We start from the raw sequence: 20,317 nt of genomic DNA, 5'->3' as shown, positions 1-20,317 counted from the left end.
GCAGTTGGTCTCCTCAGTTCCCAAACGCTTACAGATTGTTGTTAAAAGAAGAGGTGATGCAACACAGTGGTAAACATGCCCTGTCTCTACTTTTTTTAAAACGTGTTGCTGGCTTCAAATTCAAAATGGGCGTATATTTTTCAAAAACAACAATTCTCATTTTTGCCCAAAACTTTCAGGCCCGATAAAAGCTGTAGACCGTAAAGATGTATTTTAAATAAGCTGTAGGTTATAAAATTGCTGGTTAAACATGTTTCCTTTTTTGTCATTTTTAATTCTTTTTTTTTGTTAATTAGTAGAAAGAAAATAGTATATATTCCAAATTTGTTTGTTCCACCTAACGTGGAATCCTTGTCATTTAATGCTAAATAAACAAATGGATGTTTTTGCTTCATTATGAAAATACATCACAAACCAGATCAGCCACCATGATGGAGACTGCAGAGATGCCACAGTTACTCCGGGAAATCCCGGGACCTTTCATATGCTTTGATAGCTTAAAAGAAGATTCACATTTATGGTATATCCGAATATTCCTGAAGATAATCATGATGGCTGATCGTAAGTTAAGAACCTTGGGAATCACCCGAAACTTTCAAATTGAGTAGAAAGTGATAAAATTACAGAGCGTGGGATTTCCCGGAGTTACGTTTGCTACCACATTTAAGTGGCTTAGGAAACAAACAATGACGTAATAGTCAAGTCATTTGTTATATGGGCTAGAGTTTTGTCACAGAGTTCATTTTTGGGCTTCTCAATGTTCATAACATAAGAACAGCAAGCACTTAGCGAAAAAGCCCACAAAGTGAACTAATCAATGTTTCTGCAGACTATCCACAGAATTCTGGCTAAATTCCTCCAAAACAACTTCATACCGAAAGAAAAATCTATTCAGTCCATGTGTATTAATTTGGACAGCACTGATGAGTCTCCTCCTATAACAGAGCACATTATTCAGATTTTTTACTTCAATAGAACACAGGTTCAGTTACTGGTGCAAAGAAATTTCACTGGATGCTTTGCAGACCTGTAGGATGTATGCAATTATGAGAGATTACAGCTTTAGCCACGTCTCCCACACCTGGCAGAGATGCAAGTACAACGACAACAAAAATCTCTTCAAGCCGTCTTCAAACCAAAGATACAGCTACTTCTACAAAGACATCAAATAGTTCCTTCCAGATATCTGAATAGCCAGAGAGACAACCTTAGCAGCAGATGGTGAGACCACGTTTGTATGTAATGCTAACCTCTTTCAAAAAGACGTCTTGTCAAAGTCAGACAGACATTTGTTCAATTAAGAACCAAGAAAATGAACAAAAAAGCACTCAGAGATTAAAATGAAAGATTAGACAAACTGAGAGCTTTAATGTGTGAGAATTTCAGGTATATGAGATTACTTTGGTCTTTATTTGCATGACACATAATCAAGTAACCATAAATGAAAGCGAGAAAGCTTCATATTTAAGTACCGGAGGAACCTGCTGGAAACATCAGGCCTCATTAAGCAGTAAAAGCCACTTCCGCTGACGTGCCCCACTGCAGAGAAGGATGGTACACGTCAAATTCTTTGACATTATCCACTGATAAATGACTGTGGTGCATACAATGTGTTCTGTATGGTGGTGGCAGTGGTCAGGGAACCTCTGTCCTGCACAATTTGGTGTTTTCCCTTCTCTAACACTTCTCTTCAAATCACGAAGGGAAAATACACAGAGTAGGGTTACTCCAGGACCAAGGTTTGACCCTGTTTAAAATACAAAATGTTTCGGCCCAGTTTTTCTGCACCCCTCACTCACCACCTCCCTAATCCAATCCGTGTACCATATCATTACGTGTATGTCGGCAAAGTCCTTATCATCCAATTTTAAATCCAGTGTCTCCCCCTTTACAGTGCTTCTGGTATTGACTGATACTGATCTGATCTTTGTAATTTCTGTAACACAGCCATATAACGTAGCTACGATATGCTAGTCTCTACCAATGACACTCCAGTAAAACCACTTCATTTTTAGTGTTATTCTACGACTTACTTCTTGCATTCTGTTTTAAATGACCATTTTTAAGTGTGTTTAATGTTGGTTTATGATTAAATTGTGACCTCCCTGATGACAATGCTACCAGTTCCTTTCTGCAGTGTATTTTTTTTGCCCATGACATTGAGAAAAGACTATGATATGCTATTCCTCCCTTCCTCATGGTTCTATTTCTCCTAATGATGGTTTAAAACCAGAAGCAGGATTCCCGGTAAAGCAGAAAGTTTCTGTGATAAGTCTATTTTCTACCAGTTAAAACCGAAAGTAGACTCGAAGCGTAATAGCCACTCACTCACATTTCACTTGCCGGAGTTCAGAAGAAACAGTGCTAGATCAAAGACAGTCAAAACAGTGGCACCACAGACATATGTTTTCAAATTACACAGGAAAATAGCTACACAGAGCAGACTTTTAGATCATTTTATTGATAATGCACTTTGAGAATGCAAAAACTAGGGCAATATGACTATTTTCATAACGCTTTAGCCCTTATTTGGATAGCTTTACACAGGGAGGTGGGGAGATGTCATTCACAGCCCATCCACCTCTACTTACTGTTTTTTTCTAACCTTTCCTCCATCCAAAACAAGCTGTTTGCAGCTGTCAGTACAGCAGATTGAAGATGAAATTCGGCAAGAACAGCAATGCTACAAGAATAATTATTGTAGAGCTTCAGCAGACGTGAGATTGTGACTTCATAATCACTGCTTGAAAAAGTCCAGTTGTTAGTGTTGAAATCTGTGTCCAGAAAATAAACTGCCAGTTGAACAGCACTGTTTGCTCTGAACAGACTCGCCTGAAGTTTTTTACACATTAGATTCTCTTTATAACAGGCTATATTCTGCCCTCACTAGCATACTGGACAGGTAGCAGAAAGCTAGCTGGCTATCAGGCTAATGCTACAACAATAAAAGACTAAGTTTAAGCCTTTAAATAAAACACACAAAGTAAAGAATGTTACTTACATTTCTGTTATGAGCTAAAAGCATTTTACAATGACAGCATCACAATGCTGGCTCAACTCTGTCAGCCATCAACTGATGATTACATCGACTATCGGCCCAACCTAATGCACTGTCATTAGTATCACCATTAGCTTGGGAATTCACAGCCAACACTGAACAGCATAAAATTAAAAGTTTTTCTGTAATTTTTTAGTTCAAGTGATGTAAGACAGTAACGTTACATAACGGCTTGATAGTACCTACAGAGAGCAAACCTAAACGCTACTTAAAGTGCCTCTGTTCTTAATAAATCCTGTCAGAATAGGGCTCATCACACCTACATAAGCCCTTCATGACAACTGACAAAAGCCTACATGAAGATTTATAAACATTTATTCCAATAGGTATCATATGTCAAGGTTGCATATGCCAACTCTGATGTCAAGTTGACATAACATTATGTCAAGTGACACTTATTTTGTTTTTTTCTGAGATCAATTGTCATTGCACTTTCTGAGATGAAATGACAGACTTTGTAGTTCAATGTATGTCACGGTGACATAATGTTAATAATATGACATGGCTTGCCAAGTGGGCATTTTCTATGGCACTTACTAAAAGTGAGTTTTATTTTATCATTTATTAGGTATAAGCTAGGTCACATCTTAAGCATCATGCCATTGTGATACACACTAACTCAGTTGTCATAACGTGTAGTCATGTCATCCTAAGAACTGCCATGAAACAATCCAATGTTATAAAAAAAAAAAATAAAAAATCGCTGTTCCCTGACACAGAGCTTATGTCAACTTGACAAAGTTGACCAAAGCAGCCTATATGACAAATGATGCCTACTGGAGTAAAGCTTCACATATGTTTATGCAGGTTTACGTCAGTTGTCATGACAACCTTTCATAGGTCTCTTGCAGACCCTACGGTAAAGTGTTACCAAAACAAGAAACTGAGAATCAGAACCGGATCGGGCTTGATGTAGCCGTTTCTGATCCACTGGATTGGATCGGGACATTCCTGGTAGCAATCAAGAACTTGTATGGCAAAATCTGAATTGACTTGCGATTGTGGTTTACTTTTTAATTTGCCAGTCAACAGGCAATTGTTTATTTGCTGTTTACGTAAATAAATGCGGTGATAAGAAACACAGCTTGGTGGGTAAGTCAAACACATGTATTCAGCTGGCTCACATTATATTGTGTGATAAAATCAGTACACAGATCAGCCAAAATAAAAAATTACAAAATAATACCTAATTACAATCATCCACAACTAAAAACACATACCAAAGAGACCAATACTGCTGAAACTTCAACACATAAAATTTGGCGGCCTACACTGGGTGAAAATGCAGCAGTAGTGTATATTTTGTGAATGCATCATGGGAAGTAGCTGCCCTTTATCTGTTAGGCCCAGTGCAGGTGAATGGAGGGAGTGTTTACCTGCTGAGTAAAAGCCCCTTCAGAGAAGTGATCTCAGCTTTCAGTTCACTGATGCTTTGAGACTCCAGCATGCGGTTGGTGGTGGAGGAGGCCTGTAGATAAGAAGAAAAGACACATTACAAACAAATCCTTTTAGCCTTTTTCCTTTAAAATTAGTGGGATGCTGGTAAAGAGAGGTTCCCATACAATACAATGATTTGAGTTTGTTTGGACAACAGACCCAGAACTGAGTCACGCAGTTCACATTATTAGGCCATATGTAGGGAAAAACTCTGAGCATACAGCATATGCAAAACCTTTTGAGTTGCTCACTGTCCTGGTTCAAAAGGTACATTTTATCACTAACTAGATCAGTACATAGACAATACAACCATTTTGATAATAGATCTACATATTCAGTAAATGGTAGGGAAATATCTCTCCAAACTCCATCCTCAAAAAAGAGGAAAGGGTTCATGAGCTCAGGATCTTTTGAAAAAAGGCAAAGAGACTTAATCGCACCATTTTTACATATTTTTCCATATTTCCGACTGATGATTTGAGCAGGACAGAGGTGCCTGATAAGAGGTCTCAAGCACAACAATGGCAGCATTCATCAGGCAGCCACAAGTCAGAGGGGTTTTTATTAAAAGGAGCGTTATCACCTACTGCTTGGCAAGGGATGAATTGCAGCACGGAATGATGGCCAATTGAAATGGCCTGCAAACATTTGAATAGCAAATGACTTCTGAAAAAAAATCATCCATCTTTTAAATTGACAGGAGGCTGATGATGAACTGTAAAGTGCATAAACCTACTGTCTACTGCTAAGAAAGGGCCGGCAGTACAGAATTTTCATACAGTGCTTTCAGTTCCACTGTGCTTTCTCTGAGCTCTCACCACAATCACAATTTTGGAGAACAAACTCTTCTTTAATGCCCAAAGTGGGGTAGTTAACGTACCCCGACTCGAATTCAAGCGGATTAAGCGGGGCTCCTGAGCCCTGTTCAGAGTAGGAAATAAAAGTCTTGTAAACTTACACTGAGTCACAGGGGTACCTGAAGCTTTGAACCATCCACAAACAAACAGCCCCCATCCACCGCCTAATCCCCCTGTCCTCCTGCCCTCCGAGGAGAAGAGTGAGAGGTGTGGAAATGAAGCAAAAAGGGCTAGGGAAAAGAAAACTAAAAGTAATTAAGAATGCCTGACTCACCGGGGGCTGCTAGTTAGGAGGCAGAGACCCCCGTCGAGTGAAGAGGGATAACTTGGAATCTTTCACATGTAATTACATCTAAAGGAAATTAATTGAATCACATCTGAAAAGGATCAGACTCATTTACAGTATGGGGTGGGGAGGGAGGGACGGTTGAGGTTCAGGGGTTCTCTCTCCTATCTGCTCCTAAAGTGCGGTGTTTTCAGAGGGCACATCTGATCCGGGCTGAGCGCATTAGGCCTGGCGAAGACACACTTATTACAGGCCTCACCTCATTATGACCATCATAATCCCCAACTCCCCATGGCACCCACATAATAAGGGTGGAATGTGCCTCTCGCTCATTTTACCTGTGGAAAAAAATTAATTGCTTCAGTGGCTGAGCTTACACTTCCCAGACATAAAATCTAAATAACGTTTTTCAAAAAGGGGCCACAACGCACCTCACCGCAGACTGTACTTGAAGACCTGCGACAGGCCTTTTGGTTCCGATCTACAGCAGGGGTCGCGCCAACAAAAAACGAACAGAAGTGTTTGCTGACGACAACCTAACTGCCGCGAAATGCATGTCCTCAGCGAGTCAGACACCACTCCACAGGTAATCCTGCTTCTGTTCCCTTTCTGGATCACTTCCTCTACGGTAACGGTAATCCTCATGGAGAATATCGTGCCCCTCAGAGAGGCTAACACGCACACAGAACAGCAGTGAAAACACTGAATACATTAGTAAATGCCTGCAGACCATTAGCAGTGGATAATATCTTAACAAGGACAGTTTAAAAACGTCTGAATGCAAATTAACTCGCAGCTTCTCTCCCTGATAATATTTTCCTCATGTAATGCATGTATATTTATGGTGGAATCAGCTTGAAATAAATCCCTCAGGAGTGTTTCCAATGAAAGCACTGGTACAATTCATTTCAGCCTGTTTATGCACTATCCCAGTGGCGAGCACTTTGGCTACAAACCGAACAGCTGCTAATCTTCCATGGGCAGCCACTAATAAGGGAAATATCTCTGATTTTATAACGGGGGTCCTGATATGAAAATTCTTTGCTAATTTAACTGAGCAATTATCTGCTGATAACAATACAAGTGTGCATATTTACTTATTAAATGGTGCATTTCTTACATTATTCTTGCACTGCATATTTGTAAAAAAAAGTACTGTGCAAAAGTCAGAAACCACCCTTATAATCTGTTTGTTTATTTAATAATTTTTTAAACTCAGAATACATACTGAACAGACAATTACACAAAATTGTCAGCATTTAGTGTGTCCACTATTTGCCTTTATTACAGCTTCCACTCTTTTCAGTAGACATACTTTGTCATTTTAAAGAAATCTGAAGGGTTTTCCACATCACGAAGTTATTACAAGTTATCTTCAAAGGTCATAAAAGTTGTGTGCATTTTCTGCTTCTCACAAGCCAAATAATTCTAAACATATTCAAGGTAGAAGACAGTACTTATACCAGTGAATTAATAATTATCTTAGAGCTGAAAACTGGCATACTGAAAATCCTGTGTGCACTCTCCATCCCCCCCCCCTTTTTTTTGATTGGTTATCCCATCAAAAGTGACACGTGACGAGCAGTGCTTATTTGTTTAAGCTGAGCATTTTCCAACTCAATCTGGGACAGAAAAAACACAAAACCACAGTGGAACAAGCGGAGCCTGAGCAATCCGCATCATGCCGAAGGATATAATGCCGTTTTAAGAGGTACAAGCTCTGCCGTCTGAACACAGCCTTGAGCAAGTGCATTATCTAATCTCCTCAGAAATATCTCCTTTAGCCATTTAAAGGCCCATTAGAAAGAAATCTGTAAGGCATCTAAGGTGAGTTAGGGTCAGCGGCGCCTTTAGGAACAGCATTTGTTGGGAGGATTCAGCTGTAACTGGCTGGTTTTAAGACAGTAGATGCACAAAAGTAAAGAGTGGACAAATTAAACACTGATAGATTAGATTATATACTTAGGTTTGGAGGCTGTTCTGTAACTTTCTGTTAAATGTATGTGTCCAGCTTTATTAAACACTGAAAAATGAATAACTTTATAGTAATTTTGACTGGAAATTAAACAAACGAAAGGGTGGCCTCTGACACCTGTTCTGAGTGCTTGCTCTGTATTGCACTTCATTCAAGCAGTCCAGGCTGCAACACTCCCTACAACTTCAGCTTATGACTTACAGCAAAACTGTTGCAGGATGAATATACGTAAATGACCGGAATTCAGAACATTCTATTTCTGTAGCTTGATGTCCATACATGGACTGTGGAATGAACTGTGCATTTTGAGCCTTAATAATGATGTTCAGCACTTTTAGAGTAAGAAAAGGTCTGTTTGCCATGACGGGAGCCTTTAAGGCCAATTTAGCAATACGCCCCCACTGTAGAGCCGAGAACGTGCCAAATTCAAAATGATTTCTGACACATCATTACGGTATAATACCATAATATAGTTGAAAAAAACCTCAGCTTGTTAAAGAGTGCAAACTGTAATCCAATGTTTGAAAGTGTATGAAATGTTTGCTTAGCAGCTGAAGAAACAAGAATTGCCATATGTTTTAGGTTAAAAGCACATTTCCGTGTTAAAGAGTTTTAATTGCCAAGGCTGCCACATTCTGCTCAGCGTAGAGAAGCCCAGAAAGGCAGGCCAGAAAACCGCAAAGTAAAATGATAACTAGCTCAGCGGCTCAACATGTGTTCTTAATCACACGCTCCGGACCTGAAAACAATTTTCACAATTTCCCATATGGCTGGAGACAACAGGGCCCGCTTCTCGCGAAAGAAAATTTAAGATCAACACTTCAGCTATAAAGCAGAGTTTATGATTTGTTTAATGGATGTTTTGATGTGAAATATACTTTTTATACACTGCTGTCTTCCAACAAGGCACTCACGGTAAATGACGGCAACGCTTTTAATTCAATTTAGATTTTTAACAGGAATCTATTTCTGCCTCTATTTGGCTTCAGACGGCTGGCACACGTGCTGTTTGAAAGTGCAGAGTGCTTATGGATGGAGAGTGCTTAGCTCAGTGGCAGTTCAGCTTATACACACTGGCCAAGCCAGTTCAGGGTGTCCAGAGACAAACCTTAGGAGGAGATGAGAGGTCACTAAGATGAGAAAAAAATAAGAGAAGTGGTGACTCTGCAGTTGTGATGAACTTCAGAGGGGTGAGAGGTTCATATTTTTCAGTCGGATTTGTACAGGGCCAGATGCGTTCGCATATGTTTTCCTGTGGGATCCAGATGCTACATTCAAACACCCATGTGCTTAACAAGCTGTGGACATAAAACATCGGCTCAGTCGCAATTCCAAAGCAGTTTTTGGCGCCTTCTATGAGATGATTTATCATAGCATCATGAGATACAAAGTGAGTAGAGTTTCATATTCGAGGTATGGAGATGTGTTTTTAACAGGGTCATTCTAAATGCCAGCTTTTCCCTCAGATGAGCAGGAGGCTCTATGGATTGTAAGCATATGTCTTCAAAAGTGAAGAGGAACAACACAGTCATGATGAGCACTCTACTGAAAGAAAATGACACTGTGGTGCACTAAATCAGGGTGTGATTAAAAAAAAAAAACACACACACTCACACAACATAGCTGCCACACGGTTTGGGTTCCAACAGCGTTTATTCTAGCTTCCTTCAAGTGCTACTTTTCCAAGCCTGTAAGTCATTCAGCCCACATTCCTCATGTCTCTCACCCACATTTCCCATGTTTCTCAAGAAAACAATACTACAAATTGACTTCAATTATGACTACAGAAGCCAGTTGCACAAAGGGCATACGCCTAGTTGTGAGTTGAAGTTCATAACTTTCTGGGCACAGAATTAAGATCAGCATAAGTTGCAGCAATTGGTTGTAAGTTGAATTTTCACTAAGACTGGCTGCAAATATTATGCCTAGCTGGCGTTACGCTGTCTAGTTTCAGACCATACAGTTCTATTCAGTTCTGAGCTCTAGTGCCCAGTGAGCACCCTTAATGTCTGGTTGAGTCTCACTCTAAATGAACTACATTAATTGAAGCAGATAAGGCTCCGTTCCATTCCTGTTTAACGGCTCTCACACTTTCTCTGTCTCCTGGATGCACGCACCCAGATTTTCAGTTGTGGGGCGGATGCGCTCTGCAGCAGGCAGAACAAATAGCAGACTGGAAAATGTATTTGTATGTAACACCTAATGAGCTTAACCTATAATGTTCATGTATTATTAATGTATTTTCTTCAAGAATGAAGAAAAATGAAAATAACAAACAAAATAAACCTTAAAAATATCCTTAACCAATTTACCCCCCCCTTTATTAAGACTACAAAATCTGCCTCAAACAAGGGTGCACTCTCTGTATTCCTCATGTTGGTACTTTTTAATGTTCAGAGTACAAACAATAAAGCAAGTGAAACAAGCTAACTAGCTTAACGCTATAGTTAGCTCGTTCATTCTTAAGAATGTTTCAGAAACACCTTTCAATTTAGTTTTGTCAGCTGTTCGCTACTTTAAATTATTTGTTCGAAAGAGAAAAGGGATTTGGCTTGTTTGCCAACAGGATATGAAAAAGTTTAGCTTACAAAATCCTGGCCAGCCGACTAAAACGTGACGCAAAAATTTACAGTCTTTGGTTATACGGCCAATATTGACCATAACAGAGGAGCTAGCGTTTTTTAAAACAAAGGGGATACCAGCTGCAAACGAGGTCACAGCACAAAAAATGGACAAGAAAGTAGCTTCAGGCAATTTCAGACAGACGTATTAATTCAGCAGCTTGTTGGAACAGCTGTGGACGAAATTCATAACGCTGCTCAATGGCGAGTGCATGTATGAATGTATTTTTAACGTTATTTTTGTTTGCAGCGGATAACAAGTGTTCTTTTCGCATATTTTTTAGTGGACATGATGGCATTTCATTTTGCTCAAATCCAAGGTCTTCTCTCAAACACAGTGCTAATTCTCACCACACTACTTTTACTACAATTCTATTGTGTGCTCAGTGACAGTCTGTTCAGCTTTTTTTTTATCCATTGCATATTTAATTTTATCACCTGCAGTGTATTCGTCACTGATATGACAGACATCTACATGCTTAAATGGAGTTTTTGGGGCACTTTTTGGCCATGATAACTTATGATACACATATGGGGCTAACGGCATACATGTTTGTTGTACAATGTTGACGAGCACATCGTCACTCTCTCCTTTGAGCTCTGCCTTCATGTGGCGTTGGATTGGTTTATAAATTTCACACCCAGTTTGTTCCCACCCTAATTAAGTCTACATTCCCACCAACTTTAGCCCAAAAATTCTCATGGCTGTCCTAAGATGTTCCTAGAACGAAATCACATCTGGTTCTGTGAGACTAGCTAGTTAACTGCTTGGCTAAGTGTTGCTGCACATCGCAGTAGATCCAAGTTGCAGCAGAAGAAAAGTCTCCATTAACTGGCATGTTGGGCAGCAGCACTTTGCCATGTGTATCCACAGTACGTGATTAGCAATTATGCTAATAAAGTGAGCCAAAACATTAAGTGGCAGGTTAGCTACAGCTAGTAGTAGGCACAAGTGTAGCAATTTTGCTTCGCAATGCCGACTGCTTAGAAACTTGCATTATTGCTTATGTTTTCACATGAACATGCACGGCTACTACTTATCTTAGTAATTTCTAGGTGTAACTTGGGTTTTGCAACGAGTATAAAGTCCTCCTTCAAAAATAGTGTTTGCTACGACTGGCTTGGCAGTTAGTCCTGCTTAGGGAAACGGACCCTGAACCCCTTAGATCAAACAAGTGTAAACCTGGTCTTTAAGCACATGACCTACAAACTTAAAAATAGAAGTGTCTATATACATCTTGCATCACAAAAACAGCAACAATGTGGATCATCTAGAGAACCCTGAAGACTGTTTTGAGAACCACTGCTAAACTAGAAGTGGTTCTTATATGGCAATGCTCCACAAAACCCTTTTTAGCACCTTTATTTTCAAGAGCACACCCAAATTTAAATGTTTCCACCTTTCAGATGGTATCTGGGAGGGGCTTAAATGAGGTCTCTTGTCAACTGAAAATAGGTGAGGTGATGATGGTGGCTCTTGTAGCTGTCCCTGGCAGACTTGCCTTAGCCTTCTGCTGATGCCCTTACAAGCGCTTTATTAGGCTCCTTCATTATACACTCGGTCCTGTTTACGCACATTACTGACTTCAGCAGCTTATGAGCCATGTCGACACTAATATTTTCATCAGGGCAAGGCACCCATATCAAAGTGAATGATAAATGTCAGGTGTTGCTTTTAAGCTAAAATGGCCTTGTTTTATAGAGGCTGCACCCTTGAGAAAGAGAGCAAGAGAAAGAGAGAGAGGGCGTGCAGAGGGCCTGACCAAAACACCAATGAGAAACTTTATTTACACCACAAGGATCAACACTACAAGTCCCTGCTATTCATGATAACTTGGTGAGAAATTACCACTTGGGGAAGGAATGTGACCTCTTTTTCTACCCAGAAGACAGCTGGATTCTGTCTTTTTCCCTCTTCTGCACCCTTCTGTTAACCCATTCCTCTAATCCTCTAACACAGAAAATGATGGCGACAGTATTCATTGAAAGGAATTCCTCACATTCCTCCATTCTGAGAACTGCCATTTGAAAATGCCTTTGCCAAAAGAACACTGACATAATGAATGAGTGATGTATAAATCATGATAATCCAGTTACAGAGTAAACAATGTGTTTTGGTACTGTTTACCAAAGACAAAAAGTCTGGGCCACATGTTAGGTTTTCAAGTTGGTGAGAAACAACATTCTATACTGATGATAGATTGATAGATAGATAGACAGACATACAGACAGATAGATACTAAGGTCTTTTCTCCTCAGTGGACAACAGCCAAAAAAATAGTTTGTCAAAGAAATATATGTTCACTGTTTCTGCTCCTAGTTAGCATAATCTAGAGTAGTTAACCAAAAACATCTGCGCTAACACTTAAACCCTGCTACATAACATTGATATAATCATGCCATAAACATGTCACAGGAGGTGTCATATGCTATCACGACATATTTTGTTTAGTAATATACCAGCGTCATGTTACCATTACTGGTAACTGTCATGACACACGTCATAATGTTTGATGTCTTGACATGCTAAACTGTACTCTAGTTAGCAGCCATGACAAACATTACAACAGCATTACAACAAACGTCATGGCTTTTACTGGTATTGGTAACATGATACATTCATATTAACGAACATAATTTGTCCATTAATATAACATGACATGTTCATGGCATGGTTATGTGAAGTGTTACCAAATAAGTGCCACGGTCAGCTGGCTGCACCATCTCTGCCTTCTCAGAAACATCCTTAACAATAAGTACTTGGCTAAGTGCTCACGTTAAGGGTCTCATGTTTTATAGTAGCGAAATGGATTATAATTTATATACTCACAAATATGAGCAGAACAGTCATATTTTACAGCCTTTTTCCTGCAGTTACTGCTGAACTGCTGGCCTGTATATTTCTTTCGTCTTCCCTTAAAGAAACACTCCAATGAAGTTTCTGAGTACCCATACACATCCCTTATGTCGGGTCCAGATCATGGAGAGCAGCATAGGAAAGGTTTGTGTGTGCGTGAGTATGAGGGGGTCACCTGAGAGTTCGCCAGCTCCTGAGACAGCTCCTGTATTCTCTTCTGCTGCTGGACCAACAGTTCCTGCACTGAGGCTAAAGTCGTCTGCAACTGGGTCACTGCAGTTAAAAAGACAGACAGACAGACAGACAGACAGATAGATACACAGCTATCTTCATCAGTCATTCCATACACGATTAGTGCAAATTAATAATGCTTATTTTCTATATATACTGGCTTTCTCAATACCAAGGTCATGGTACAGAAGCATTATAAACAAAACCAGAACAAAAACAGAAACATCAGCAATTACAACTAATTACCCCAAAACAGAGGCATTAGTAACAAAATGAACAAGAACAATGTCAACAGAAGTGAGAAAAAAACTGTCTGCGGTATAAATGGTTTGTGGTGTACTCTGAAAACCACAAAGCTCTGCCCCCCAGCAATGTCCAAACTGAACTTAGGAATAGAAATTAAAACCGGAAAACCAGATAAAAATACGTTCAAATATTCTCCACCCCAGAATATTTTTGCTCACGTTGCTCATAGATTTCTGTCTGGCTCTGCTTTCCTCTCAGTCAGTAATAGAAGACGACTACATTTGTTCATGATTAATCACCAGTGTCTGATCTTGTATCAGCCCACCGTCTCTAAACCTCCATTAGCATGGGTTAGTCTCTCTCAAACTCTCCAAACAATCAACAAGACGGAGAAAAAAAATCCCCTCATTTGGGAGCCTGCGGAGGAGGCTAGACAAAGTGTCCTCACTAATCTGAGTAAATATAGCTCATTTTCCATCGACTCCGAAGATTGTATTATTGCCAGGTTGAGACAGTCCCGAGGATCAGAGAAAGCCCAGGAAAAACAGCGCTAACAGGCCAAGAGTTGGTATTATTAATGGGGGTATCATTTCAAATAACCCAGAGCACAAGTTGCTCTCCCCCTGCTTCCAGTCACACATGCATTCCCAAACAATGCATTAAGTTTCCAAACTGATTATGTTACAGAAAACCAATAAACGCCTCTATAAATCATGCTCTGTAAAGTGTTAAATCAACTCTAATTGGATTAACATCAACAGATATTATTAGCTGCCGACTGTTGGCTCTCCGCTGCATGGTTATAGGGCTTCCCTCTCACAGAAACAGCTTTTCAACACACAAGTTGGGGCACATTACATGTGTTCTTTCCCCGCTACTTGCTCCTCGACACGGCTCTGCCACTGACGTGCGAAAAGAACGGAGATAAAAATGAAAGGGCATTAATGCAAAAGAGTCTGCAAGTCTCACAGACAACTCTATAAAGAGTCCCTCTAGATGCTGATGAGAATAAATTAGCGTGCATATCACTTGACTATGCTGGATAGCAATCTCCTGATTGCAAACCACCTGACGGTTCAACTGGACCTACTTATCACAGAGTGAGCATTATTGCTGATGAATTCTTGGACTGTGGGAATTTATTGTGTAGAGGATAATGGACTTTCTCTGTATATCAATGTGAGTTTAGTACCTTGTGGCTGCCAACAGTTTAGGCCTTTGTAATATGAGTGGGCGATATGGTAAAAATACAAAACTGCAATAGGCAAAGACATATATCTCCGTGATATGCATTATTATATTAACGTTTTCTGAGATTGGAATGAGCAATACGAACATGAACAACACAATGGCCACAGTTAATATATGGATAGCCATGTCAGTCAAACTTGATACTGAAATTTGTAAGGGATTATTTGAAAATATTAAAAAAAAAATGACAATCAATTAATTTTAAAAAATTACAGACTATGATGTGCAGCAGCCAATTATTGTACTATACTAAACCCAGTCAACAAATCCACAGTAGATGATGTGGCTTAAAATGTATACCGAGAAAGGCAGCCACTCTGAAGTCTTCAAGAGACAGACAACAGCCAATCACCTGATTTCAGCTAACTTACTAGCTGAATTTGTCACTCCCTCTCTCTAAACCCCAAAACAGCAAGCTAGTGATCAAGTCACTAAATGATCTTTTTATTCCACTAAATCTTTATAAGTAGAGTGTAAACTGACTGTAAAATGTTGTTTACCGGCGCTTTTCCTGCAGCACTTCCTATGCACTACAGCTGCGCTTTGTACTATCTGCAGTGCGGCGCTAAGCTTCTCAGTGTGCGGTGCCTTTTAGACAGCTGCAGTAGTCTTTCCATGCTTTCTTCTATGAATTAAAACGACAAGAAACTCTGAACAAAATATAAAAAAAACAACTTTGGTGGAGTACAGAGTTCAGACTCTTCATAGCTGTTAAACTGCTTATCAAAAACTCTAATTTGCTATTTGATTTTCAAATTTTCATGATTTTCTAATCATAAATTTTCTAAATGAATTTTCTAAACTAATTTAAAACAGCTATTAGAAACTAAAGGATGCTTTTTAATTTTATTTAAAAAAATAATAAACTCAAAAGTAGTAACCGAAGGAAAAAAATCAATATTGGAAAATGAATTATTACAATAACAAAGAAAAAAAATATTGAAGGGCCCATATGTAAACTTTTCTTGTATTTTATTGTTCTCTCCCTTTATGCCAATTGCGTGGGTTTATGCACCAAAAACAGTCGCAATTAATTTGCACATGATCATTTTCCATCCTCTCTTATTCCCTCAGAATTCAGCAGGTTTTTTTGTTACTGTGCCTTTAAGACTGATAAGACTGATACTGGTACATAGAAAACGATGGTTTGACTTGTTTTTCTTCAGTGTTTTAAAAATCCCAGACACTGCAGACTCGATCTCCACCACCCCTCTTATTACCTTTGTGTGTTAATGTTGATGAAACCTCGTCAGATAAAACATTACAGACTTTGTGGTGAATAATGAGGAGACAGAGCTGAGCGCGTGTCTGTTTATTAGGAGGAATGACGTTAGCGCGGTCAGCTAAAGCATTTGGTAACTAAACAAACAAACTGTGGAGCGGCGACGCTCTGATAAACAGCACGAAGCTCTGACACGATATTCTTAACTTAAAGTTTATCATGTTTTAGTTCTGTTTGACGTCAGTAACGGTTGCTAGCTGTCTGGCTAACTAACTTGTTTTTTTTGATTACGTGTTTACGTTTCAGCTGTGCGCGTATGGTCGGTTGCTAGGTAACGGACATGACAGTTGATTGTCGACGTCATGTCGACAGTTAACTGAATAAGATTGCTAAGATTTCCTAACTGGAGACAAGAAGCTGCAAGATAAGATTCCTAAAATAAGATAAGATTCGTTTCTGTAATACGAATTTGTGAAAAATCTTATCGTGACCGGTCAGATCAAAATAACGTTACTTAAAACTGAAGGACAACTTACCGTTTGAAAAACATATCTGAAATCACTGATAAAACCTGACAAACCTCATAAATAGTTTGCAGCGTTTATCTTAACGCACAAAAAAACATGATTTTTCATGTTGTCCTGGCTACTGCACTTGCGCAAAGCCCCCAAGGCGTAGCACGGGGGCTTTCCGCGCTCAAGCTGCAATATCGGTGACTCTTCACCGCTCGCGGCACAATCAGCAAGCTGATTGGCTCCTTTTCTTAAAAGGCGGGACTTTCTCTACAAACAGACGCCACTGGTGAGCGTTCCCATTCATACTTTAACCAGTGACCGGTCTCCTCATTTATAACGTCTCTGACTAAACACAAACAAACTCAGCTTCAACGTGACAACAGCGAGTAATCCCTAAGGCCGCTGCACACCAGACAACGTCCAAAAATTCAAGACCTTTCTTTTTAAGGAAGGTACACACACTGACATCCCTTAAACAGTGAATGATGACGTAGTAAACAGACGACAAGCATGATGATGATTGAACCTGACTTTCTTTGGCTCTTCCTGACGGCACTATAGCAACGCTCCACTATGTGACGCCGCGCTGGGCAAACGTCTTTATAGTGTCCCCTCTCGCAGAGTTATTCCAGAACTATGAAAAATCATGGAGAGAAACTGAAAAAAAAAACACCCTATCTAGCTCTCTCTAATTACTTGAAAGAGAGAAGTCAAGGCACCTACAGGCTGTCAAAGCTAGGAAGGACTTTTAATTTCAATGTTTTTTTCTGTTTGATTTTATACAGTAGAGACAGAAACCAGGCCTAGTCATGCATGTTGCCATTTTTCTGAATGGAAAGTTATGTTTGTCTACAGACAAAATAAAGAGTTCATTGTTTAAAGGGTGATGTGTTTTTATTTTTTCTTAAACATAAAGATATCAAAACCATACCGTTACCGGGTCCAAAAACTGTGATACCGAACCGTGGGCACCTGTACCATTTCGTCCCTATTACAGAGTCAGCCAGTTATGCTAATATCTTTTCAATAAAAAATTAAAACGATAATAACAAAACTGGCTAACCACTAAAAAATTGCTTGTTATTATGCAGTTTAACTATATACTGATTATTGATCACAGACTATATAATTGGTCTAAATCTCTTATGATAAATGTAGCTGTTCAGTGTCTTAGAAATACATTTATTTTGATGACGAGCGGCAACTGCTTAGAAACTGCCCACACTATGAGCTCAGAAGCAGAATGTGAGTGATAATGTTGCCATTCACACTATGTTGGTTGAGACAAGCCCTGTCTTTGTAGAAAGTGAGTGGGTGAATCTGAGAAGCTGCAAGTGGTCTCCCAGCTGGTGTGAGGAACCGCACAGTGTGTGTTGTGTAAATTATTCAGTAAATGCCTCTATATACTGTAAACTACACATGTCCAGGCCTCTCTGTTTCCTTAATGGCCAGCTGGTCACCAATATGCTCTCGACTGACAAAGGGGCCAAAGAGGCAGCACAATTCTATTTACAGCCTCTCTGTGCTGCATTGAAGAGCCATTCTTTAATTGTATGGGCAAAAGTTGCAGGGAAATCATAATGGAAGTCGAGGCCTACTCAGAGGAAGAGAGAGAGAGAGAGAGAGAGAGAGAGAGAGAGAGAGAGAGAGAGAGAGAAACAGAGAGAAAGAAATGCAGCCGCATTCAAAGGGACATCCCTTCATTGCGCTCAGCATTGGAGAAATACATGAACTTTAACAAAGGGTGCGGGCAATTGGCAAGAGAGGCAGTCAGTTGCTATTACTCATGTTGTGAGCAGAGGGGGAAACTCGCTCTGTAATTGCAACCCTCTCCCAACTGTTAACTGAAACAGTCATTAACTACAATAGCAGCTTGGCTACTGCAGCCACAGCAAATTAGATCAGCAGTGTGACTGACTGACTAACTGAGGAAAGGTGGGCTGTTTTGAAACAGAGAGGCAGAGAGAGAGAGAGAGAGGAGAGAGAGAGGGGAGAAAAGACAGCGCAAAGAAGCAAAGAGAGACAGGAAGACAGAGAGAAAGACAAAAAAACAGTGATGAGAGAGAGAGAAAAGAGTGAGGAAAAAGAGGGATAGAAAGAGAGAAATAAAAGAGTGAACAAGAAACAGAACACAAAAAAGGGAAAGAGAGAGAGATAAACGAAAAAAGAAATGAGAGAGAATGAGACAAAAGAGAAAGCCAGAGAGAAAAGAGTGAGGAAAAGAGTGAGAAAAAGGGAGAAAGAACAAAAAAGAAAGAGAGGGAGAAAGAAAGCAGTGATAGAAAGAAAGAAAAAACAAAAAAGAAAAAAAAGCGAGGTATAGAAATAGGCGGAAAGTAAAGAGCAAGAGAGTGACAGCGAGGGAAAGACAGGGTGAAGGAAAAAAGAGAAAGAGCAATAAACAAAAAGATCATGACAGGGATGGAACGTGACAAAGAAGAGAGAGAAAAAAGAAAAGGAAAACAGAAAAAAGAGTCAGAAAAGAGCAAAAAACGACAAGAGAGAAAGAAAATAAAAGATGAAAAGATGACTGAAAGAGAACAAGAAAGATAGAAGGATATAGAATGAAAGAAAAAGGGCACAGAGAGTAAGAGACAAAGATGAAGCGGGGAGGGGAGAGAGAGCGAGAGAGAGAGAGAGGGAAAACGAGGTGTGCGTGCTTTTTAAAATTAGAAGGAAATTCAACGTAACATCAATGGCTTTTCTTATCGCTAAAATCTCCAACGTGACCCTAAACAAAGCAGGAATGATGGTAAACCCAAATAGAACAATGACGAGTCAGGTACCATAACACAAAGGAAGGATTTTTTTTTTTTTTGCATATATGAACCAAAATGACAATGAAAGAGCTCATTTGTTAATCAGATAATGAAAGCCACACTAAGCCTGCACGCAATGGCTCACAATTCAGAAGGCTTCCTCAGGCACTCCCCAACCCAGACTACGACAACAGAGATGTACGGGAAGATTAAAATCCACAGATATTAAAACTTAACGATAAACAAAATCTATACTAAAAAAATAATCAGTTCATTAGACACATTGAATTGCAACCCAGCGTGCCTGACATAACGTTTGTAACTGGTAACATCCTCTTTTGGGGAACCCCATTTGCTTATTTTGATCTGCTGGATCATAAAACAACAGCAGGGATAAGAGCGGCACTAGGCACTGTCCAACCGACTGCAGGGCCTGTTTGTCCAGGCACAAATACAATATTTGTTTTTACTGTTCAAAAAGCCAAAAATCAATACTGTTTAGAAACTAGCTTTACTCTAACAAATTCAACCTGGACAATAACAATAGACTTGAGGTCTTATGCAAAGTTGCTAACACAGGTTTTATCAAATTTTCATTTTGCAAACAAATACACATTAAATCAATATGTAAACACATCAATGTGTACATCAATATGTATACCTGCAGCGTCCCTGAAAACAAGCACAGACATATTCTGTCCATCTCACACACTTATTCAACACTGTTCAATTGTTTGGAATCAATGTTTTAAATAATGTCAATTTAATTAGTAGGTAACTAGAAACCTGTAAAAATAAATAAGTGATGTCCAAAACGATAAAACTCAAGTCAGATAAATTGACAAGAACATGAACGTCAACAGATAATTACAATAGAAGGAAAGATGCAGAAAAACGTTCCACTTAAAAACGCTGCCCATTTACTGTAAAGCTAAACCATATCTGTGCAGGATGATGATGTGTAAACCTACGCAGACTAAGAGGAAATAAACTGGAACAGCA

General features: G+C 39.5%; 1 protein-coding gene across 1 annotated transcript in view; it reads right to left on the bottom strand.

Moving 5' to 3' along the window:
* pex14 (peroxisomal biogenesis factor 14) overlaps nucleotides 1-20,317 on the bottom strand; it is a 92,294-nt gene that overhangs the window by 5,101 nt on the left and 66,876 nt on the right. The window contains exons 7-8 of the mRNA XM_036590654.1: nucleotides 13,267-13,364; nucleotides 4,435-4,526 (exon numbers count right to left, since the gene is read on the bottom strand). Coding sequence (XP_036446547.1) covers nucleotides 4,435-4,526; nucleotides 13,267-13,364 — 190 coding nt within the window. The remainder of the gene's footprint in view (nucleotides 1-4,434; nucleotides 4,527-13,266; nucleotides 13,365-20,317) is intronic.

This window comes from Colossoma macropomum, unplaced genomic scaffold (genome assembly GCF_904425465.1).
Source record: "Colossoma macropomum unplaced genomic scaffold, Colossoma_macropomum, whole genome shotgun sequence".
In the NCBI taxonomy this organism is placed as follows: Eukaryota; Metazoa; Chordata; class Actinopteri; order Characiformes; family Serrasalmidae; genus Colossoma; species Colossoma macropomum.
Note: the sequence above shows the minus strand (reverse complement) of the source record. Positions and strands in the feature narration are given on the sequence as shown.